Source organism: Filicampus tigris, chromosome 18 (assembly GCF_054856515.1).
Source record: "Filicampus tigris isolate MCC_2025a chromosome 18, RoL_Ftig_1.0, whole genome shotgun sequence".
Taxonomy (NCBI): domain Eukaryota; kingdom Metazoa; phylum Chordata; class Actinopteri; order Syngnathiformes; family Syngnathidae; genus Filicampus; species Filicampus tigris.
The window spans coordinates 9,002,795-9,028,526 of record NC_141234.1 but is presented as its reverse complement, the minus strand read 5'-3'; the positions used below and the strand labels follow the sequence as shown (position 1 = coordinate 9,028,526).

The 25,732-nt window shown below is 39.6% G+C and overlaps 1 protein-coding gene across 8 annotated transcripts in view; it reads left to right on the top strand.

The window, feature by feature from the left end:
• The window catches only part of vps50 (VPS50 EARP/GARPII complex subunit), a 55,900-nt gene that overhangs the window by 12,025 nt on the left and 18,143 nt on the right, over positions 1-25,732 (top strand). For all 8 annotated transcript variants that reach the window (XR_015081976.1, XR_015081975.1, XM_086013709.1 and 5 more), the window contains exons 6-21: positions 706-776; positions 1,661-1,778; positions 2,189-2,224; positions 2,626-2,708; positions 7,224-7,266; positions 8,152-8,250; positions 10,138-10,278; positions 13,626-13,758; positions 17,428-17,519; positions 17,591-17,685; positions 19,114-19,212; positions 20,066-20,156; positions 20,455-20,640; positions 22,344-22,462; positions 23,736-23,842; positions 24,559-24,680. Coding sequence is in view for 6 of the 8 variants with exons in the window: in XM_086013709.1 (XP_085869835.1) it covers positions 706-776; positions 1,661-1,778; positions 2,189-2,224; positions 2,626-2,708; positions 7,224-7,266; positions 8,152-8,250; positions 10,138-10,278; positions 13,626-13,758; positions 17,428-17,519; positions 17,591-17,685; positions 19,114-19,212; positions 20,066-20,156; positions 20,455-20,640; positions 22,344-22,462; positions 23,736-23,842; positions 24,559-24,680 (1,635 nt within the window). In the remaining 2 variants the exon portion in view is untranslated. The remainder of the gene's footprint in view (positions 1-705; positions 777-1,660; positions 1,779-2,188; positions 2,225-2,625; positions 2,709-7,223; positions 7,267-8,151; positions 8,251-10,137; positions 10,279-13,625; positions 13,759-17,427; positions 17,520-17,590; positions 17,686-19,113; positions 19,213-20,065; positions 20,157-20,454; positions 20,641-22,343; positions 22,463-23,735; positions 23,843-24,558; positions 24,681-25,732) is intronic.

The window sequence follows — 25,732 nt, the reverse complement described above, 5'->3', positions numbered from 1 at the left end:
ATCAATTTGATTGTGTGGGAAGCAAACTATGGTTGGCCAATACTGTATGAGGAGCAAATGGAGCCTTTAACAAGGCACTCAAACACCTTCGTGATGAGGGATGTGGTGCAGTTGCACAGGCTCGCAGGCCTTTCATGCTAATAGCGTGGTTGACCTTTTGACGCTCTTGTGAATAAGATCATTGATATTTTCCTGGGGGTGGTAAATGGACATAAGTGTTTTTTTACAGGATAGAGACGATATACTGTATTAGAACAAGCAGAGTACATACATGTTGCTACAGTGTGCCGTGTACATTTTTTTTCTTAGATTTTTTTTGCCCCCTCCCAATTTTCGCTCTGCTTGTTTTTCAAAGGTCTTCGTAATGGCATGATAAATCAAAAGTAAAATATTGGCCCTTGATATAATAGATGAAAATTAATTAAAAGAAATAACTTGGTGTAATTCTTTACATTTTTGCGTGTTTCTGCTCTTCGGAGCTATGGTTTATTTATTCTGATGGTGTCAAATCTCTAATTTCATAACACAGCAGGGGCCATCACACCCTAATGTGTGCTTACACTGCAGTTGATGTGTGCGCGGTTCAGAGTTAAAGAGGCGATTTGTTTGATAAATGGCTGCATCAGAGAAATCAATCGTTGCCACGGGCTCCTTTTTAACGCTTAGAGAAATTTAACTGGGAAGTGGTTCGGTTTATGTTCACAGGAACTGGAGAGAGTGACGGCGTTACAGACCAACCTGCAGCTGGCTGCTGTTATTTGCACAAATGCAAGAAGGTAATGCTGGGCTTTGTATGCTTGACCGCATTTAATCTTCATGGTCTTGTTGCTTTTCATGAACTAACTCACTATTGCTTGCTTCTTTATCACGTCCAATTGATTCACAAAGCATAAGATAAAATAATCATTTATAAAACAAAACAGAACAGGTTGTTAAATAAATGAATTAAAGGAATTGAATAGGAAATGAAAAAAAGATGTTCTAGGCAATTCCTGTTTTGCTCCCTGGTAGAATGATGAAAAACAGTCCTTTCAGACGGATACTATAGTATGTTCTTGTAAGGCCAAAAAAAAAAAAAAAAAGGTAATTACACAGTATGTTTAGTGCAAAAGAAAATGGCTCTCACTTTGTTACCGCACAATCAGCCTTGCAATCAAAGCTCTTTGGTTTTGAGATGAATGTGTTGTTCAGGGCCAACATTCTGTCTGATATGCAAATATAGCCAACCTATTTCTTTCATTTTGAAATGCATTTATCACACTGCCTGCCTATCTAAATATATAAGTTGGTACTTTTAAACCTTTGAGAACTGGGACTTATTCCATATCTGCCCTGCATTTGCTTTATCACTCCCCACAATTGGTTCACACTCTTGCTGGATTAGCAATAGTAAATGACTGAAATCCTCCCTCTGTACTGTTATTCATTCATTATTCATTATTTGTCTTTCTTTCTTTCTTTCGTGACCACATGTAACAGTTTTTTATCCTGACTAGTCAGTAATTGTTCAAGAGTGTTGCCCGCATTCCTGAATATCATGAAAAAAATAACAAAACAAAGCAACACTATTAGCAGAGTGCATTACAGCCAAATGCTTCATAAAAAGAATATTAATCTGAGCACCACTATCATTTTTTGGGGGATAATTTTCTCTGCTTAGGCAACTGAGTGTGTCAAAGGAGGGATTCACAGAAGCAAGCTTGGGCCTATTAGCCAATCAGAGAAGGCGGCAGCTTCTAACAGGCCTGCTCAAGTCTCTTCGGACCATCAAGACGCTGGTAAAGTATACTCTCTACTGTAATTCTGCCCTTCTCGCCATCTAAATCTTGAGAAGTTTTTATAAATCACCACTAAAATTGGAGTGTCCTTTTAGCACTCTTCAGTCTCTCCAATCTCTAATTTCCAGATGCAGCCTTTCGTCTTTTTACTTTATTTGGGGGAAAAAAGAAGATAAACTTATCATTCTGAGGGACTCTCTTTGAAACTGCATGCTTTGGGATTTAGTCGGACTGCAATGAATCATTTTTATTATACTGTGTATTTATATTATCGGCAAACATGTATTGCTTAAAGATGTGCATGTTACAGGCTACTTTCTGTTCTTTTTGCTTTGCAAAGAAACCAAAGCACTATCATAACAAATTGTATATAATCGTACAGTGTTCAAGTGTTGGTCTTCCCTTCACAGCAAAGAACAGATGTACGACTCAGCGAAATGCTCGAGGTATAGTAAAGCCCCCCTGCGCACATTGACACACATGCTTCTGACTGACTTGAAAGGTCAAATATCATTCGAGATTCTGCATTGAAAGCTGAACTCATACAAGCGCTTGACCCTCTTACAAATGCTTCTCTTTTAGGAAGATCCGCTAGAGTAAACAAAATCAATATGACTGACATGGAATTTCATGCCTTGTTATCTAAAGCGTATCTAATAGCCATTTTTCAGAGCACAGTTGATCAAACCTTGACTGGGAAAATAAACCTATATTTGGTAGCATCATCTTTAATGCGATGAAATAAAATACATATTTTTAGATTACTTGTTTATTTTTTACCACCATTTGACTTTAGAAGATCTTATGAATTCTGTTTGTAATGACTGACATTGTTTCATTTCTCCAGGAGGAGGACTATCCTGGTGCTATCCAGCTTTGTCTGGAATGTCAGAAGGCTGCCAGCACATTCAAACATTATAGCTGCATCAGGTATAGTACTTTACAGGACGAAGAAGTACTGCAATCTGAAATGTCAAAGTATTGACTTCATTATTTATGCCGTAGTGGTGGAATTCAATGAATCTCGTTTGGAAATTCTCATAAGAAAAACAACTTACTAGTGGCTGTTCACTGCTATTTCTCGTTAGTATTTTCCACGATGGCGAGCAATTTTTTATTCAGGTGATTATTCGAAAGGGCCAGGATTTTTTTTTTTTAATGCAGCAGCCAATGAAATTGTTGTATTTCATGTCTTCCATTGTGAAGGCTAATTCCAGGTCCGTGCGTTTCGTCAGGTGACATGTTTTTAAATACCCTCCAGCTAAACCCCGCATCACCTGAGTCTGAACTCAAAGTGCCCGAAATCCAGTGGTAAACACAGCAAATGTCCTTTTATATTTTATAACACTGGCTGCACAAATACTAGTGCAGTTCGTTCACTGAATTCACATTAAGGGTTGAACTTTTGCCTTCAAATTAAACACAGCAGTTGCAAATCTGGCGCAAGAAGCATTTGAATCCCACTAACAACATTCAGCAGTTAAGCAGAGTGGCTCAGAAAACACTTTGATGTTGAACACTCCGTTTGTAACAATTGGGTTTAAGTGACAGGATGACTGATGATCAGTAAGCACACATTATACACTGGAAATTGCAATGCTGAACACTCCGTCTTACTCCTCCCCCTGCATCTGCTCTTAATTTGCTCGGATATCACTTCTGTCTTCACCGTGACATTAATTTGTCATTATTGGCATTGTATGCACATGGGGATGCTAGTAGAATATATGACAAAGAGGTGGCTGCATACAAAACAGTACAGTACATTATTGGACGCCAACTATATCACCTAGAGATTTTTTTGTTGACACTAATGTAATTAACGTCGGCTTTTCGCTGATTATGTCATTGATATTTCAGTTCAGCACTATGATTTAAAAAAAGAAAAATAACCTAATAAAATATAAACACCAGCAATAGATGGCTCATATGCCGACTTTATGATATATATCTAGCTATCTAGCTATCACTGCTGTCAATCAATTACATTTTTTTAACTAATTAATCGCAAAACTTTACATAAGTGATTGCGATTAATCGCATTTTTTCAACTACAATTTTCTACGAAGCTTGGAACAGATATTTACGTGAGTAAAGTCTTGGAATTAATGTGGGGAAAAAAGTATATTTCAATTCAAAGACTGTTCAAATACCTTTCTTTGAATACGCTTCTTTACCTGTAAAATACAACTATCCAACGATACACCAGACGTACAACTAATATGGTATTTGAATTTGGCTTTGCAAAGTGCGCAAATTATTTTGGATTTCTCCAATGAGCCGTCAAGCTACTTTTTAAAGTAAAACTATGTAAAAAGTACAGCTTTGTCTGACTTTGCGCTAGTGACTCTCCTCTAAGTTTGGATGCAAAGTGAGCAGAGGTCAGCTGCCACAGGAAGTAAATAAAGTTCACCGAGTTAAATTTTTTTAATGCTTCATAAAATTAAAATTAATCTCCAAAGTTAATGCTTTAAGTTTGACACCCCTAATATATATATATATATATATTTTTTGTTTTTGTTTTTCTTCTCCAAAATCCCACCTGTGCCCCTGAGTAAAGTGAATAGTCTGTGCAACCCCTGAATGCAGCTTTCAATGATGGTGATGGGGAACAAAGGAGACGAATCTGCCCTTGGCCAGACCGTCTTCGTTCTTCTCAATATGGTGTAGTAATAGCACCCGATAGTAGCTTTCAACATGAGTACATTGGTGACACACACAGCCATTATCATGCACGTTTTACTCCATCTCTTTGGCCCTGACGGCATCGCCCACTCTCAGCAGCTTGTCGCCGGCCGTATGCACTTTGATTTAACCTTGTAGCGACAGTTTGCCATGCGCCACTGAATGCCCTATGTGGGTGCTTTGTTGGACGGCCGCCTCCCCTTGTTCGTGTCCCTTGCCTTTTAAAAGTCAATATTGTTATATGAAGAACACTGTTCTGTCTCGATGCATTTTCACGAAATAGCTCACATCGGCGGCTATAGGGCAGCTCGCGAGCTCCCTGAAGTCAACAGAGTAATTCCACACCGTGAGCCCTCTTGTGTTGGCAGTAACAAAAGTTAAGCTTCCTGCTGAATGCAGGTTTATGAGCTCGCAAAATGGAAAATGAAATGAGGGATCCTAATTGGTAGATGCCAATTAATATACCGGTAAAGTGGATTGGATTACTTTCCTATTTCAATAGTGTTTTCATTAATCTCACCAGTTCCAAAGAATAACCTATTCAGATTTTCTGGGCTGTGTGAAATTTTTACACACAGTTTGGTCTGCAAAACAAACACAAATCAACCCCCAAAACTTTCTTTGAGCTGTTAATTTCCACATTGTGACTGCGTATCCATTTTACCTTCATGCTGTTGTTCACCTTTCAAAACCGCTTTGGTGCCTCTCTGCCTGCCATAACAGTGCCGCTTTCATGACCACAGCAAAAAAAAAAAAAAAAAAATACAGCATTCCCACTGAATCGGAGCTTCCGGGCCAGGCCCTTGAAGGCACGGATAGCCTGATTGTCCAGTCAGCAGTCTACTGTGGAGGGACTATCCTCAAGGCCCCGTGGGCAGCTATTGTCACTTCTAATTGGAAATGAGGTGTTAAAAAAAACACTCTCATATTCCCTTCTAACTACATTTCAGTCCTCGAGTTGCCTGCAGGCAACAGGTTGTTAATTAGGTTTTCCTCCTCATTTGTTATTTATGTATTCTGTCTGATCATGGAAGGGTGCCAGTATGTAAGTAGGCATCTGATTCCACGCTCAAATGCACAAATAAAACACAAATACTGGCCAATGTGTTTTGCCATGTACAGTACTGTGTGTGTGTATATGTATGATAATCGTTTTTCCGATGCATCATTCGGGTTATTAAAAAGATTCTGAATAGATTAATAGGTATTAATAATCGATATATAAAGTTAAAAAAAAACTAAAAGCATGCGCAAGCGATTACGTGCGTTTGTATGTCAGACATCTGTGCTAGGCTAAGCTAATACGTGACAAGACGGCGGAACAAGCAAAACCTCTTGTGAGCAGAGCGAAGTCAAAGTGTGAAATATAAATCTTTGCTCTCCCTTGAGTTTTTTGTTTTAAAAAAGGTACCAGTATTTTACAAATGAACTGTAAAATGTAAGCCAATGTAGTGATGCATTGGAATCGCAATGAACGAATCGTGGCCCTCTGAATTGGATCGAATCTTGATTCCCACCCCTAATAAATAAATATATATATATATATAGATAGATAGATAGATAGATAGAGAAAAGCTTGTATGTATGCCCTTGCTCACACTAGCACATGACCGTGTGGGTGTGTATCAAAACGAAAAATAAAGACGTGCAGGCATTTCTCCAGTTGGCCTCAGCTCCACTTTCAGTTGGACCGCCTGAACTGAAAGCCGTTTGAAGCATTCTCCCGGGAGTTGAGTGAGGACATGAGGATGCAATTCTTCAATAGTCGAGGCCCGTTTATATAGATCAGCACACCTGTCTGTACTTGAGCCAAACTTCCTGCATTGTTGTGTGTTATGTAACAACTCGTTAACCTTGACCGCAGTGTCCGGATTTTGGCAGCGCAGCCAATGTCGCATTGCTGTCGGACTGACTGCTGATTATTTGAGGTTCATGAGTGTCCTTGTAGCGTCAACTGCTCTAATAGCTGACAACTCTGACCAAGTTACAAACTGTCAAACTGTTTTTGCCCAATCAAGGTTTTTCGTGAAGCAAGTTTTAGAATCTCCTCACTTGTGGATTTTCTATGCGAGCAACCTGCAGGGAGCCAATCTCTATTTTCTACTCTACTCACTTCTCCCCATTCTCCTTCCGCGTTAAGCAGGCATGCTTAATTAGCAATTTTATTAAGGACACTTTTTCCCTTTGGGCAACTTGCTGTCTCATAAGGCCCAACACAAGAACGGGATGACCCGAAAAAGACCCCAAACAAAGCAGGGACAGAAGCAGGGAGGCGGTGGAACAAAGGAGGATTACGGATGGGTTCTGCACAGGGGGTAGCCCAAGGGAATTGGATGGGTGTCCTGGGATGGGCAAAATAAGATGGGAATTGTATTGTTGCTTCTCTGCATTCTAGTTGAAAGAATTTTCTGGCATGACATAACATCTTAAGATGCTTCAAGGTTGTACGGGCGTTTTATGTTTGTCATATGCAAGCGTTATGAGTGCTATCAACTTTTGAAATTGGAGTTGGAGATCACCTTTGCCCTGTTCTAAAATATTTACTGAAGCCATTGCTAAAGTTTTTTTTTTCCAGCCCTATTGCAATTTCCATTAGTATTGAATATTTTTTTGTTACCTGAGGAATACTCTCTAGCCTATTGAAAAGATAAATATAACAACTGAGGGCTGAGGAGTTATTGTTTTGGGATTTTTTTTTTTTTTTTTTTTAGTTTGTTGTAAAGGACCTTAAACACAATATTCAACTTTTTCCCTCCACAGTGAATTGAATTCCAAGCTGCAAGACACTCTGGAGCAAATCGAGGTACTCTCTCATGCTCGCTCACTCTCTGCCTTATCTGTAATTGAGTTATTGAGAACCACTATATGTGAAAATACTTTTAATGCTATTTAACGTTTGGCTCTATGCTTTCATTTTACAAAACGATATTTATTCAGACAGGGGTTTGACTGTTTAATTCTGCCTCTGTCCAAATATTGACAGGCTGAAAAGTCATTATTTTGAGTGCAAAATAACGTAAATCATATCAGTTTCATCTAGAGCTCTGTAGCGATATTATGGCGTGATAAAAGGCGTGCAAAGCAATTTTCTCTGCACCACCGCCTCTGCGCTTGAATAGATTAATTACTTTTGTTTGTCTGTACACAAGAAAACGGCATGCACGTATGCACACAAATATTGCAAAGCCATTGGTGGAAGTGCTTGCTTGTTTACCTGTCAGCTTGGGTGATAAACAAAAGAAAATCCTCTAAACTCATTTGACTAATCACTTTGTACCAAGAGCAATCCCCACACATCAAGACGATGACGGTTTTGCGTAGCGAGTTTGCAACTGTGATGTAAAACACACATGCTGAAGGAGAATCTATGTACTATGGCGTGAACATGTGGATTATAATCATGATAATTCTTTTTGCGAGTGTTGTAGTATTATCATTGTAACTTTAAACCACGCCAAAAGGTTGATTCAACGTGGCAAGGTCGTAACGCATGCTACTTCCTATCTTCCGACCCTCTTCCTCACATTCGTCAAAAACGTCCACTCTCATCCACATCCAATTACCGTATCCTCTCCTTTGTGTATGAGCCACACATCTGCACATCTATATCGAAATCCCTGGTCTTAATGTTGATAATCCCCCTGTTTCCTTTTCCCACCTTTTGTCATCCATCTGTTTCTGCCTCTAGGAGCAGCTTGACGTTGCCCTGTCAAAGACTTGCAAACACTTTGATGTTGCACACTATACCAAGGTCCAGCTGGCCTACACCCTCCTGGGGAAGACACAGGTGAGGTGTTGCGCTCCTATTCAAGGTCATGGAAATGGTCCAACACCACGAAATGTGTCGGTCCTCTTGCCTTAATCCTGGTTTCTTTTTACTGGATCATTTGAATAAGGGTGAATGCCATGCATGTAATTTAGGAGCTAATTGACATTCGAGTTGTGCTGATTCGTAGTTCTGGCAGAAGGTTATAATCATCCAATATATCTTTGCCAATGTTCCTATCTTCCAAATAAATATTTACTTGCATGCACAATGTAAGGCACACAGCTCACAGAGCTCTCATCTGAATTGGTTCAATTAATTCTATCAATATTTGATGAAAAAATAAATTGCCTTTCTGCCACAGCACGACACACAACTGAAAAGAGATAGACTGTTCAAAAATCTTAAGCAAACCCTAAACTCCAACTTTTCGAGAATTCAGCCTAATTTGCAGCTGGTAACAAACCCAAGCAAGGAGGTCAAACTGGAATGCTGCAGCTGTTGGAGTTTGCTCTGTACTCAGTGCACGCAGCACGTGGGTGGGAAACAGCCCCGAGCCCACTCAGTGTAATGAAAAACATAAATGTTTCAAAATGGGTAATGAACTCTTACCCTTAATGTAGTTCTTAAAAAGCTAAAATCCTAACACGGAAAAAAGCTCGGCAACCTTATTTGAGCAGGATGTACAAGTGGAGGACTATTTTCAGCTGTGTTCAATTGGAGGCTTATTAAGTATTTACAATGGCATACTATAAGGAGATAGGAGAAAGTGCACAGCCCATGTTCATCTTAATGAAGGAACATGTCACATAGAGCAACATTGTGGCTCACTGATGACTTTTTAATAGATCTCGGACAACAATGCATCTTTCTGTCGTGGAGAAAAAGCTATTAGGCATTGGCTGAAATGCCAATGCTTGTTAAATGAGTACTCACCACCGAGCCGCAAAACATTTCTCACTTTTCTCACCGACATTTTCACTAGCCCTGTGTATAAACGTTCAGCTCCAAGGAGAGCACATACAATACGAGGCAAATGGATTTTAATCGGTTTATTCGGTCATTTAAGTGTAGCCCCTTAGTTGTTGAAACTTGAATGCCGTATTTATTACCTAGCAATTGGAAATGTAGAAACTGCTGTCTCAGGAAATATATTTGTATTTAAAAGGGGAAGTTAACCCCCTAAGTTTCTTTGCAATATGTTAACTAATCTAAACGTGGCATTCTGATTTGTATTGTTTATGGAATATGAGTTAAACAGCAAAATCCACCTGTTTTTAGCCATCTCACGGGGCGACCATTTTGTCACTTCTGTCGACTGAAAATGACATCACAGTTACTCATCAGGTAACGACCAATCACGGCTCACCCCTTTTCTGAAGCTGAGTCATGATTGGTTGTTTATCTGAGCCCTGAGCAACTGTGATGTCATTTCCAGTCGACAGAAGTGACAAAATGGCCGCCCTATGAGATGGACAAAAAACGTGTGAATTTGACTGCTTAACTCATATTCCACAAACGCAATATGAATCAGAATGCCACGTTTAGACTATTTAAGGCGCACCGAACATATTCTTTTCATGAACATTTTTGAGTTGACTTCCGCTTTAAAAAATATTTAAACAGTGGGCAGGTGGTTAACACATCTGCCTCGCATTCAGAGGTTCTGGGTTTCAATCTTCACCCAGTCATTTCTGGGGTTTTTTCTGGGGTACCTGTAGAAAGTGAATTTTTTTAGTTTCAAAAGACAAAGTGCACACTTGACTTTTGGTCTACTGCCAGTGAATGTTGTTTTTGAACTTTGGTTTGCAATATCTGCTGTAAGCCTTTTTCTTCGCAGAGCCACACGGGCAGATGAAAATCTTGGTATAATCATTTTCATAACCGCGTGTTTGGCTTTCTCTGCAGACTGCCATGGACCAGCTGCACATGCACTTCACCCAAGCCATCCACAACACTGTGTTCCAAGTGGTGCTGGGATACGTGGAGCTCTGCGCTGGCAATGCCGATACCAAGTTCCAGAAAATGCAGTATAAGGATCTGTGTACGGTAAGACACCGATATCCACCAGCACCGTGTATATGTGTGTGCAAAAGAAGAAAGGGCAACTTATCTGGGTGTGTGAGGTGACGGTTGAAAAGCGCTATATAGTGAAGCGATGTGATACCGTACTGCACATAAATATAAATCACGGCATTGCCAAGTCATAACGTATACACGTTCCTTTTCGTGTTTGTGTCTGAACTATCATCTCGATCCTACTTTCAAATAAATCCCATAATGCTGTTTAGAAGCCGTAACTCGGTCAATTTATCATGAACTTACTGGGGAGAATTGCTGTGTCCCCCAGAGATTATGCCGTAGAAGGTTATTGGGAACGGCTCCCTATGCCCGTGTGGAGTGGACAATTTGTTTCTGTCCCTTTTCACACCGTATTCAACTTCTGATAGTTTTCTTCTTCACACTCGACTTGCTTGTTGACTTCTTGCTGTTGGGCTTGCGCAGCTGTCATGCGGCAGATTTTGCAATGCTCTCCCCTTTACGTGTCCTCTCAGTGCTGCCTCTCTTGTTTTTTCATCACCGGCTGGACTTTTTTCCCTCTATATGCAGTCAATTTGACTTAACAAAAAGCAGGATTTCAGGACTTTTTCGCTATACCGTACATGTTGAACTCTGACCAGCTACAAAATTAAATACACCTATGCCGTCTAATGATAGCCACTAGAACAGATGTGTTTTTATTTGCTATACATATAGGATTTTGACACTGGCAAATATGGGTACCGTATTAATGATACATTATTATAATTGGCATTGTTACAAAACTGCACCGTGACATGATGTAAAAGTGTTCTGGTGACCTAATTTCAGACAGTTACATGAGTTGGCAACATTTTCTCTACTGTTATGTGATGATTAAGAGCAATCCTTTTCTTTAGTTTCTTGCTCGCTTGTTTTAACACCTCACAAACCAAAGTGAGCAGTTTTTGCACTTGTCTTGAAAAATGAAAACTTTCATCCCTCAGTTGAGAAAGTAATTGTGGCGGAGCAAACACATTGATTCTCTGTTCCCATTATAAGCAAAGGTTGAATGATGTGAAAGTGCACGTTAGACCCTCTGAACTCCCCTTTTTAATTGTATGACTTAAAATTCAAGAGCAATGGGAACTCTCTGAGAGGTCACTTAGGACTACGGTAAGGCCATATTAATTTTACATCAGCATCCCATCATTATTGGCCAGACTTGCTATCAATCTGCTGGACGTCTCTTGCTGGAATTCTCTCATTCCAATCTTTGGAGGTGAAGTGGCTAGAAATTTTGGACTTTTTTTTCTCTTCAGTGTCATACCTTAAGTTTTTGATTTATTTAGGAATGTATTAACTGCACATTCATTCTCTTTTTCTCTTGAAGTTACTCCAAGGCTTTTGTATTCATGCAGGTGGAGTTGATTCTTCATATTAAACAATACAGAGCTTCTACATCAGCATTTTTTTCGCTTGATGGAAATCGATGTCTTTGTTTTAAGGTCTCTCACGATGATGAACCTTCTATGAACCTCGCCGTTATGTGGCTAGTTTTTGAGAAGACGCACGTTGAGCTGATCCAGACTGAAACGGGGAGTTCAAAACTGCGTTCCCATGGGAAGTCCCCGTCTTCTTGCCAATTCTCTAATCTGGTTTAGTCTTCATCAAAACACTTTGATGATGAACTGAAGCTTCAGGTTATTGAATAATCGAAGCACTTTTAAAATAAATGGCGGCTACTGCCTTTTTGATAGATAGACGAAAATGTTTTCACTCACAACAGTACGACTAGGTGACTCCAGTCCCACTGTCTGATTTCTTCTAATGGTTCCTTCGCTTTATCTGTCAGCTGAACACAAGAGGACACTCAATGTAGCATGTCGAAAATTGAGGTGAGCTTCAAATAATTCAGAACGGTGTGGAGCCAAAGTTCCTGCTTCCCTTTAAATGAATTGTGTTGTGACCTGGCAGTGTTTTTTGTAGTTTTGTCAACTAGAAAGACATTAATGGAGGACATCTATAACATTTTATGTTCCGTTCTGTTAGTAATGTTACACAAAAGTGGAAATTCTCTTCCAACCAGTGACTAGAGTGACTCAAGTGTCACTCATTTGTTTATTATCATAAGTGAAGTGTGCAAAAATGTATACCAGTGCTTTATCATTTTTAAAAGTCTTTTTGAACATTGAAATAAACAATTAAAAAAAGGCAACAAAAATACACATTTTATCATCGAAACCTACTTGAGAGAGATTGTGCACTGTTTTTAATCCTTTGCATCTTTACATTTTTGGATTTTTTAAAATTAAAAAACAAGTTTACTCCCCTGCTTACCCACGGGTACCCATAAAATCCACACTGAGTTGATACGGTATTTTTAAATATGCATGAGCACATGCAGCTTGGTAGATATGAAGTGCATCATGTCAGGTGTCTAGCTGTGTTCAGGAAATCAAACGGTGGCTCTATTCTGTCAAGAAAGCTTGATTCCAGCAACAGTCATTCAAACGGCAGCATAGATGTTCCACACCACCCAGTTGCTCACATAGTCCACAGCAGTGAATGTGTGTGGGTGTAACCGAGGTTGTTTTCCTCATCAAACCCACAGACCCACTTATACTCACACACCTCTTCCTGTACCTTAGTTGCTTGGCAACATGCTGCTGACATGCTTGCTTGACTTGTGGAAAATATGGAGCGTTAAATGTACGGCACATCTAGGTCTTGAAGATGTCTCCTACATTGCATTGTGTGTCTGTGTATAAAATGTTCCAACATTCCTTCCATCCATCATCCTGGGCAAGGTTGGAGCCTATCCCAGATTTTACTGACATACCCAATAGTATTTTAGCACTTAAACATATCTGAAAAAGAAGGAAGAAAATATTTTTACAAGAAATTAGTCAAATGCTGTATGAGCATGCAATGCTCACATTTTATTCATTGTTTGTACAAAAAATATCCACTGAAGCTTAAATGTGATCATTACGCGTTCGTTTAATTCCTATTAAAATTAACTTCATTTACAGATATTTGAAATTCTTAGTCGGTCACCCCATGAAAGGACAAATCAGATATACAGTAGGTTCATTTGGCGCCCTTTTACCGGTAATTGCAGATTTTTTCCAATGAGTCCATGCATTAATTTGCTCTTCCATCAGTACATTTCTCGTGACACAGAAATTAGATGTTTCCCGACAGTGTCTGAATAATGAGCCCAAGCATTAATTAGATATCATATGAAGCACAGCCGCTTATGTTGTCATTGTATTTTAACTTCGTTTTTGCCTCATTTTCTTTCAAGTGAAGTAGATTATAGCAATTCATGACACAAAACGGCACCGGTGACTGTATTATCTCTCTGTTTGCAGCATATCACCTTGGACAGCTACATTCCGTGTCTCACGGATCTATGCAAGGCATTGTGGGAGGTGATGTTGAGTTACCACCGCACGATGCAGTGGCACGAGGAGCACGACAAGCAAGTGACCACGCCCACTCCAGGTACTCCACTATGCCACCTTCTGTTTGATTTTATGTTCTGCATTTGAAGTTGTAACATTTAGAGATGCTTGTTTTTGATCAGCTGAATGATTTGATCATTTCTAGAAATATCCATGAGGAATTACAATCTGGCTTTAGAGATAAACACAGGCTATATATATATAAGTACAGCTTTTGATACTGTTAATCATGGAATACACTTGTAAATCTACTTCACAAGTTGATTGGTTTGTGTTACTGTTTTAAACTGGGTTCAAGCCAGACTTAACAACAGATACTTTTTGTTTTTAATAAGTTTTAATGAATACTCATCCATGAGGTATGAATTGATATCGAGGTGCCCCCCAAGGTTCAATTTTAGGTCCACTTATTTTTTTTTATTATCCACATGCTACCATTTGGCATCATTGGGAAACTCTGGACACACTTCCAGTTATATGCATGATACACAATTGCCTATACTGTCCCTGTTTAGCTGTAGTTTAAACACTGGGCCCTATTTTCTTACCAAAGAGCAAGTCAAGCGAAAAGTGCAGTCAACTCTGCGCATGAGTGGAGTTTTCTTTCTTTTGGTATTTTCGTCGACTGGCACAGTTACAAATCGTTTGCGCTTCCTGGGAGTGAACACAGCCGACTTGATTCCCGACCAATCGAAGCGGCCCCCCTCCCTCCTCCATCTCCTCTTATTTCTGGTCTTCCTATTAGGAATACTGTACCCTTAGACCTATTCCAGAATTCAGCTAGACAAATACTGACAAAGACCAGCAAGAGAGCTCAGAGGACAGCCACACATCAGTGATTACTGTAATTGATATGACTCAGTTTTAAGAGTTGTTGGATGACTGTGTGAACACTGGATGAACTGTGAATGATGCAATTCTGGAAATGTGGAAATGCGCCGTGTGTGACTTTGGCTTTGCTTCCTTTCAGTGCTAATTGCAATAAGCACCTTCAGCTCCTACCATTTGATGGTTATTGTCGCCTATAAAAAAGTTGACCTATATCGTATATTATGTTTTAATTTACGATGTATTTCACATTCTAAGAAACTGCCCTCTAGATTCCAAAATTCAACTCTCCCATAAAATTAAGCAAATAATTCTTAAAACAAACAAGGCAAATTCATCTTTATGAAGTGTCAAATTAACTAGTTCTCCTTTTCTTTGTTAAATCAGATGACTTCATTCCATTGCCCACATTCCATTAGATGAATGGGGATATCCTGTGGTTTTGAATGATTGGAAACATACTAAGTCCTTTTGATATTTCATTAAATGTCATCTTCCCTATGAAGGAAAGGACATGCACCTCGTTTCCTGCCAAGAGTGCCATCAATCATCTCGGTAGTTGATTGGCTTTCACCTCTGTATAAAGGTGTCCCTGGCCATAGCTTTGTCTTGCATAACAGTCTCTCTTAATATGTGTGTGGTCAGTCACTGTAGTGATTTACAGTGCATATGCCGTCTCATTTGTTCAACAGTATTTTGAGGTGACTTTGACCTCCAGCTCACACTAGAGGCCACCTGTGTTGTAACAATCAAGCCTGCTTTAGATTGCTCCTCCTCCAGTGTCTGTCCTCTTTAATCTAACTCTGGCACTTAATATATTGAGTTGTTCACTGTAACGTTTAACTAATGAATCTTGTCCCTTGATAGAAGGAGAGCTTTTCACTGGCTGTCACTCCGGCTGTGATCATTTTTTTATTTCTATCTGACAAGATAGATTTCCAACTGTAGCTCATACCTGGACACGTTTCAGTCACACTGAAGGCCATCAAGCACAAAGGTTAAGTGTGTGTAATAATAAATGAAAATGGCCAATTTGTCTTTACAGGCCATTGGTATAGGCCTTGGATCCTGTGTTGGAATGATAGCAGGGTGATTGTTTTCCACCTACGTTGCGGTATGAAGAGTATATTTGCTGATTGGTGTTTCTTGAATGTTTGTATTGCGATTGTCAAATGTAATGGGACTTATTTCGTTGTTCATCTAAAAAAAAAACTGAATGATGTTGACTATAGACAGTCAAAAGCATTTAAACATTTTTTTTTTATAATTTTGCCTGCGGCCAGGGACGCCCTTCCGCAGAGGAGAAAGCCAATCAGCTATTGAGATGATTGCCAATTGAACTTTAAATTGCGCTTTTATCTGAAAACGCATGAGAAAATCTAAATCATTTCCAGTTGGAAAGATTGTGATCATCTGAATCTGATCACGTGGACTTTTACTTATTCAACAAATTGGTTCATGCAGTACATAGAGGTTCTACCGCATGTTGCATAGCATATGTATAAATCAACATTTTTAAATAGGAATTGACTTTCTATCACATTTACATAAATACTGCCACTGTGCCATTATCATTACCATTGTTACTCATGATAAATGGCGGTGCAGATAACATGAAGAGATGGGGACATCTGTCATTTGCAATTGATTCATGCACATATAGTGAGTGACAGCCTAGCTAAACATGAACAAAAACACATTACTCCTTGTCTCATTTGTTTCTGTAATGATTGTAATCATAGGTCAAGAAGAGGAGGAGAAAAAATTGATGTTTATAGAAATTTACAAGGTTATTGTTGTTGCAGTATTTTTTTTTTATCATGATTGTTTTGTTACTTGTATACAAACAATGGGTGGAAACAGATTGTTTGGATACAATAATGTAAATAACTGTTACAGTGGAAGGCTTTGATTTGTACGGATTATGATGAGAAATGTGGAATGGCGCAATTTAGACCGACTTGATGTTAAATAGTTTCATTTATCCCAGGAAGTTGTTACAGTAGACTTGATTCCTCTTGAGATTCCCTCCCCCTACTTTTCTTGGTGTGGTAATTTGGTTTGAAATCTAAAGTAAGGCGGAGTAGAGCTTTCCTTCTGTTAATTGTATTCCTCACAGAGAGATTAACTCCTGTCCGGTGGGTATCACAGTGGTGTGCTCACATACGATAAACGACAGTGTGAACATATGTGATGCGGGACAGCCTTCTCTACGTGCTTGATATATAGAGCATTTGCAATAAAAATCCTATTTCACCATATGACGGCGAGGGTTTTATTGCACACTGCATATCAACGCGTTTCACAATGACCTGCTTTTCAGCGGCACAATTTATATTTTTGGTGTATTGGCGCGAAAGAACAACCTCAAAGGCTCCGACGGTTTCCTCTGGGCTCTGACAAATCCATACTCGCTGATCCCTATTGAACCAAGGTTTCACCGTCTTTTTTTTTGTCGGCAAGTTTCTTTGTCTATTGAAAATGACCTTGGCACGCCCATCTCCAGGTCCTCTCATCAATCACTCTTGCTTCTTGCTCTCCATTCTGAGTGGTCTCGGCCGACGTGAGGTGGTGGGCCAAACGAAGGATTTGGTTTCATTGCACCACCTGACCTGCAAACAAGGCAGACTTGGTGTTGAGCATTTCGGTCAGGAAGAATTACCCATGCTTCAATGATTTCATACTTGAATGCACGCGAAAAAAATGGTTTAAAAATAATCAAAGGTTTTTTTATGTCTCTCTGGCCTTCTGCCCTTACATTATGTCATCTCCTATTGAAATGAGTATATTCAGTCATGTTGAAAAGACACAACCAAACAATAGAAAAGTGGAAAAATGTTTTGTTTCTCAATCTTTCTTTATTCTCCTCTCAAATGCATAGAGGATGCAGTGGCGACAGACTCTGATGAGTTGGTGATCGACCGCACCTATGTGAAGAAGAAGCTGGAGCACGGACTGACACGGATCTGGCAGGTTGGCTGCCAATTCTCTTCAGAGGTTCCATTTCTATCCCAAATGACACGTTTTTTTGCTCTTGTCATCAGGATGTCCAGTTAAAGGTGAAGGCTTACATCCTGGGGACCGACATGTCTAATTTCAAATATGATGACTTCATTGTGGTGTTGGATGTCATCAGCAGGTATTATTTAATGGTCTTGCTTGCTCATTTGTTTTTCATCATTACTGTACATTACGTTTTGAATCATTGACCTTATAAAATATGGATTAATTCCAGGAGGGATACACTGTGCTCATCAATTACTAGTTTTTTTTTCTCCTTAATATTCTTGTTCCCGTCCTTAGTTACACTATTATTTGTTCACAACATCAGATAAACACAAAACAACCTTTGCACACAAGGCAATGCCCAAATTCAAACAACAATCCAACCATACAATCCTTAATTATTTTTTACTTAACCTTAATTAGCCTGAACCGATACAAAGAAGAAAGGCACATCTGCTCAGTGTTTCAGAAACTAGTCAAGCGTGTTTTGAGATAAATGTGTGGAAGGAGTCAGCAGTCTTAGGAGGACACTTTGTCTTAATTTACTGCGTGTCTGCATCTTTGTTTTGAAGGATTTTGAACCAAATAGATTCTTAGAAAAGACGCTTGCCGTTAATAGTTGATGTATGCCATTTAATGTGTAATGTATGGTGTAAATGGAAGAATAATCTATGTAGTACATATACCTGCCCAAAAAGTCCCTTTTGATCTATTCTTAAAGCGGAAATCAATCCAAACATTTTTTTTTCAAGAATATGTTCCCAGCAGGCCCACTAGTTGAAACACGGCATTGTGATTAATATTGCGTTTGTGAAATATGAGTTAAGCAGCAAAATCCACATGTTTTTAGCCATCTGAGGGCGTGGCCATTTTGTCACTTCTGTCGACTGAAAATGACATCACAACTACTCAGGGCTCAGGTAACAACCAATCACAGCTCAGATTCAGTAAACCGGTCAGCCGTGATTGGTCGTTGGACCTGAGCCCTGAGTAGTTGTGATGTCATTTTCAGTCGACAGAAGTGACAAAATGGCCATGCCCCCAGAGATGGCTAAAAACGTGGATTTTACTGCTTAACTCATATTTCACAAACGCAATATTTAATCACAATGCCATTTCCTCAGTCTTATGAGTGACAGCTGGCGAATGCCACCCATGTCTGTTGACAGGCTCAGCTGTCAATCAGCACACAATTGCACACTATGCTGCGGTGCACTTGCTCCCTCTGCAATTGTACATCATCAAACTTTTGTTGTTTCACATCGAACGTGGCACGAACGCTACAATATGGTCCAAAATGGATCAGTTTGATGGAGGCCCATGAGAAAAACTGTCAGGGAACTCATTCACACCAAAACAACATTGGGCACCCATCTGCATCTACGCTGTTGAGCTATTGACTGTCAATCCCCCTAAATTGGACCTTTCGCTTCATGCTCAGTGGAGTTGCTGACCAAACCGTTTTTGTACTCGGCACCACCATGAAATCCAGTTGACAATTCATATTCTTTTGCTCCCATCTCTTAGAGATTTGTCCATAACTCTCCGCATTCTCTCCTAGGCTGATGCAGGTTGGTGAGGAGTTCTGCAGCAGTAAGTCGGAAGTCTTGCAAGAGTCCATTAAACGCCAGAGTGTCAACTACTTTAAAAACTATCACAGGTGGGGTAATTGTGACTGTTCTCACAAACCTCTCTGTTGCTCGCGGTGTTGCGTTAAAAGAGCAGCCAATGATCATCACTTCCATCCTAACGGCCTTGACTGAACTCAGTTGACATCTCATTACAAGTTGATACTTAATGAGCCGGAAGCACATTTATGTCGTGATTATATAACTCTTGAATATATATGCTCTCACGATGGCAGCGCTACATCATGGCAGAGCCTCATCTTGATCACCGTTGCGATTACTTTCTAAGAATCATTGATAATCGTAAACCAGACTGGTATTAATCTTTCTTACTATGACAGAGAATTGGAATGCAAGGAGGCACGTGGGTTCTATGGGGTCGCATGCCTGTATAAGGGAGATTAGTCGTAGTAGTCGTGATCTCAAGGTGAAAGACCCACTGAGAATTTATAAGATGGTATACCGAAGTCTTTCAAATTTGTGGTATTTGCAGTGACATTTCGCACAGATACAGTGTGAATCAGCATGCCGTTTTTTTTTTTTTTTTTTTTTCCTGCTTCATAGCTCGCTCATTGCAATACCGCATCCATTTAACAGGAATTTATCATTATCAGGGTGAAAACAATGGATATTTGCATGAGCTGGACTCTCAGTGAACATATGTTTGATGTTTTCAGCTTTTGACCCATTTGCTTTCTCCTTCCGCATGGCCTTCAAAGTGCATTGTAAAGTGCCTCGAGATAATTGAAAAAAATGATTAATTGAATAACTTTAAATGTGTCATTTAGTCAGGCTATTATCTATTTTGTCTGCAAAGGCTTTTAAAACTTTTTGAAAAGCTGTGACTCATTCCTTTTTTTTGTACTTTCTTTTGTAATTTCTTAGGGCACGGCTGGAGGAGCTGCGTATGTTTCTTGAGAATGAAACATGGGAACTTTGCCCTGTCAAATCCAACTTTAATATCTCACAGCTCCATGTAAGTTTAGCTCGTTCCTTGTCATCCATTGCAGATGCCAAACACTGCTAGGTATAAATAAGGAAATAAAACAGTTAATGCTGGCTCATTTATCAGAATCATCTTTATTGGCCAAGTATGTAAAACACGAGAAATTTGTAAGTAATTTGCTCTCGAGAAATTTGTAAGTAATTATATAAGATCAAAAGATGATACAATTACAAAGGGAGGTAATCTGAGATTCAATCATTCTGAGATTTCATCTGTTTTACTTTTTTTTTCTTTCTTTTTTTGCCCTGTCACATCTTTCATGAACCAGGAGTTTAAGTTCATGGACCAGTGTCGCTCCCCTCCGCTTTCCCCAAGCAGACAGGGTGCATCCTCTGCCATCCATATCCAAGAGGAACTATCTCTGTTCCAGCAATTCCTGCAAGACGGAAACCCCTTTGAAATGCACATTGAGCAGAAAGAGGAAGAGACAGAGGATGTGCTGGCATCTAATGGGGTGAGTGCCAAAAGACACCATATTGTATTCAAAGACTGAGGTGAGAAAATATCTGGTACCCTTCAGCAAAAGAAGAACATTTTAATCCCACCGTGGTAACTGAAATAACAGTGTGTGGTCTCTCACCAAAACAACAATGGATCCTTCTGTTGTCCTTGAAAGGGTTCTGTGTAAACCTCTGAACATATAACATTCTCGATGATAAAATAATTAGTTGGAATGATATACGTTATTTACTGTCTATATTTCAAACGATTGTTCATCATTCATTATGTACAGTATACAGTATATAGAGATTTGTCTTGTGTTGACAGTTTACAGCGCCTACCCTCTGATTGAGTCAAGTCAACATCAGTGAGATGAATATGACTAATTAATGAGGCTACCTGTTGAGATACACCACTGTTTATAAAGAGACAAGTTGATTAATTGTCACACAATCACTGTGGGGCTTTCGGAGGTTTGTATCAGCACCCATCCACCGATTGAAATTTTAAATGACATGCGTGTTATCAGGCACTTGGGATTCTGTTTGCAAAGCGTTTATGCTTTGTGGGCCAAGAAACTCGGAGATAGAAGTGAAGTGAACTTCACAGTCGTGTTGTTGTTAGAAATGTCTGAAATTCAAGCTTGCCAGGCTTTTTTATTTTATTTAAGTAAATTAACTGCAAGCAGAACACTTATATGCAAACAGCAAAATGTGTTTGCTGTCTTTTACTGTGAGAGCATTTAATGAGGACTGTGGACATAAGATATATATATATTTATATTAGAGGACTTCAATTTCATTCCAGTTATTCTAGTACATTTTCATCTGACTGCGTGATTGTGATGAGATGAGGACACCAATGACACTTTATTGTGATAATGACCCATATGTGGTGGAGGGACAGAGCACTTGTCCTTCAGTGTACAAAACATTCAAATTGACAGCTACGCTAAAGAGCCAGGCACACGGGTGGAGTGATTGGTTCCTTGCACACTCTCTCTCCGCCGGAGAAGACTTGGCTTCCTGTGTTTGCACCCATATATCACACTAATAGAGGTACACTGTTCCAGTGTGGACAATTTTGTAGCGTCTCCTTAAAAAGAAAAAAAAAAAAAAACATTCAGTTGTTCTGTCAAGGTCTATTTGTGAATGATACTCCATTTCTCTTCCTATTACACTGATTATTTTTATACGGCTATATTATCCTTTTAAAGTCATATTGCCTTATCGAATGTGTCAGGCTTTCAAAGCCCAAGCGTTGTGCTTAAGCCCGTAATACTCGAGCTGCTGTGATGCCTGCTCTTACAGTTTAAGGTGGGCCAAAAATAAATATATTGAATTATTTCTGGTAAGCTGCGACCAAATTCTTATCTGGGAGGGGTTTCATTTTATGACTATGTTCTCAAAAGGATAGAAGCTTATTATTTTTGCAGTTGTATGCCACCAGGACGCATGATTTGTCTTTTTACTAATTAGACATTTCGGAAGTTACGGGCCATGGAAGAAGTTTTTATCCTTTTAACTACCCCTATAGAAAACCCAGAAAATGTCCCATTTTGCTTTGAGTTACAATATGGCCATCTCTATATCAATGCGGTTCTAGTTTACAAGTCTCTACAATAGGTTCCCCTTGTGTATTTTTCTATTTGGCCTTTTCTCTTTTCTAGCGCTGATCTTTCTTTTTTTGTGTCACATTCTTTTTGCGATTTTAAAGTACGAGTCTGACGAGCTGGAGAAGAGCGCTTATCAGGATTACGACAGCGACAGTGACGTCCCCGAGGAGCTCAAGCAGGACTACGTTGACGAGCAGACGGGAGATGTTCCCCTCAAGAGGTCAGTCGCACTTTTCATGCTGTGCGGTGACACATGAGACACACAGGGGACCGCGAGTGGAGTTTCATAATAAGTTCATGCGTCTATCTTTTCTGCTCCCAGGTATTTGACATTTACTGACACTCCAAAAAAAAAAAAAAAAAAAAAAGAATGATCAAGCTCAGTTGTATAATGAGGATAAGCGGTGTAGAAAATGGATGGATTTGTTATTTCAAGTCTACAAATCACCCACTCCTTTTTTTTTGGTTTTAACACTCTGCATATGCATAATTTTAGCTCACCTCTTTGTGACCCTGCTGTGTAGGCAGAAAGCTTGCCATGAAATCATGAAAAATTCTTTTTCTTTCCACATTGGTCATTATGGACCAATTACCGTAGTTGCTATTAGGGCTGGCAAGATCAATCGACTAGTCCAGACTAGTCCATCGACGGCTAATTTTATGATGAATGTTTACTGAGGGTACCATGCTCGAGTGGCCGTATAGGAACTGGAAGATTGCTGCTTTGATTCTACAACAATATCAATCCAAGCAAGCTATTGTATATATATATTATTAGCTTTGATGGCATACTTACAAAAGCAGCTCTTGTATTGGACCTCTTTATAGTGCAAATGTATCCAATGTTAAGGTCAGTGAGTTTAGATGCATTTCTCTTTTCATATAAAGTTGGATCACATCGGGTTTCAACAGACTTCCATAGCGAACAAAACGTGCAATACTATTACTTATTCAGGAGCTTGTCAGTTCAGAGGCATTGTTATCGTATGTTGTATTGAAAATGTCCTGTCATGAAATGCAAACTCGCATATTAATTGCACCATTATGTATGTGCTCGGAGTTGAATGTCATTCTTTCACAGGTCCGATACTGTTTTGCCCAGGCACTCGCCGTCACTTAACCCCTGCATTTTTTTGGCGGGTGTTTATTGGCCTAAAGCCACTAAAATGCTAATATCCCATTATTTTAAGCAGGAATACCTAATGTTTCATTATGAACTGGGTCGTTTGGTCACGTCTGGCAATTAAATGCCCAATGTAATTCTTGCTGGTTAATGTAGCTCAATGATGTGTGTCAGGAGTCCAGGTCCTCATGCTCACCAGTTCAGAGACCTCACCCTAGGGGTCCTTTTGTCCCTCCGACATTGTGTAATGGGTTCTGATGGATCAATTAGAAACATTTCCACCCTCAATGAAGTTGTTGTCCAGCTCTTTTGCAAAGGAAAAATAAAGTTACCACCTCTTTTGTCATGTCACGTCTCCTTTCCGTAACAGTGTGTCTCGCGAGACTATACGAAGCAAGAAGAGGTCAGATTACAACCTGAATAAGACCAACGCCCCGATCCTTACCAACACAACCCTCAACGTCATTCGGCTTGTCGGTGAGTCCCCCTTTTTCTGCATACATGCACATCCCATGCTTGGCGTGTTCTTGGGAGTGGTGTGGACAGATCAATTTTGGTAGCTTGTGCTTCTCTGGACACCAATATTCTCACTAATTAAGTCTTTTGCACATCAGCACGTTGCGCTCTCTGCTGCTGCTTGTGTGACTGAGAAGCAGCAACAATGGTTAGCCTTTGCCCTGAGCTCTGCCCTTGCACTTCTAAAGAGGTACTTAGATGTCCGTGTGACATTACTAAGTACAGTATGCAAATGGGATGTGATCCAGCTACGGCCCTCATGGTTCAACTGGGATATAATTTATTGTAATTTCACACTTTTAATCTCCTGCAAATTTGAATAAATAACAGGAACTTTTCATTTATGAGAAACTGACTTGCCTGGAAAATGTCCACTGTTTGATACTGGGTTATAATTTGGATAAAAGTATTAGGACGCTGCAGGAACTGGGTCCAGCATTTATAGCAATCATTTTTCCCTTTTCTAGGAAGATTTTCTACAAGATTTTGGAATATGTGGCTAGAATAGAAAAGGGATTTCCCCAAAATGATATCACAAAGTTGAAAGACCTGAACACCTGGAGCTTTAAGATGTAATGAAAGTCAACCCTTGATTGTTGATCTCAATCATGATAATATCAAAAACGTAAAAGGATTTCCAGCACGTTCTAACGGCTGATGCTTTTGTGTCTTGTCAGGAAAATATATGCAGATGATGAGCATTCTGAAGCCCATTGCCTTCGATGTGATCCACTGTGTGTCGCAGCTCTTTGACTACTACCTCTATGCTGTTTACGCCTTCTTTGGACGAAATGACATGGTACAGTATTGTAGTGACTCCTCTATAAAAAGACTCTTTTTTTTTATTTTCAGTCAGTACTCAGTGGTAGGGTACGTGCATAGTGAGGTTGCGTGAACGAAAAAATTCTGCACCACTGACTGAGATTTGGACAGAGTAACCTGAAGGCTCTCCCTCATTTTGACAGATTATTTTGCCATAACAGCAACAGTAGCTCCGCTGGGAGCTGAATGCTTGCAGGCGAGAGAAAATTCCCTGGTCAGTCTTGTAGATTTATGATCTCACGGGTGAATTATTCCCTTATTCCAAAACTCTCACTCGCTCTTAAATGGAGCTTGTGGCTCCAGTCTGCATTTTGGCTCAGAGCACAGATTCTGATTTAAGAATAAAATGGCCCAAGCATAAACACATTTACCCCGTGTAATTTTACCTTTGGACTTATTAATTAATGCCATAAATTGTCTGTGGTATTCACCCTATACAACTACATCTGTGATTTGTAGGGTGAAACTTCCACTGCAAATTATCCTCCCTACTTCCCAAAAGAAGCTGTATAGCAAAGTATGTGCAGTTTGAATGAAAGACAAAGGCCAAGGGCACTGTACATAGACGCATCCGCAGAGGAGGAAATGGTGTCAAATAAAGGAAAACAGAGTCGTTTAAATGCTTAAAGCGGAAATCAACCCAAACATATTTTTTTCAAGAATATGTTCCTAGCAGTCCCATAAGTTGAAACACGGCATTCTGGTTAATATTGTGTTTGCGGAATATGAGTTAAGCAGCAAAATCCACCCGTTTTTAGCCATCTCCGGGGGCGGCCATTTTGTCACTTCTGTCGACTGAAAATGACATCACAACTACTCAGGGCTCATGTAACGACCAATCACGGCTGACCTGTTTTCTGAAGCTGAGCTTTGCTTGGTCGTTACCTGAGCCCTGAACAGTTGTGATGTCATTTTCAGTTGACAGAAGTAACAAAATAGCCGTCATCAGAGATGGCTAAAAATGAGTGGATTAACTCTTATTGCACACACACAATATTTATCAGATTGCCTTGTTTCAACTAGTGGGCT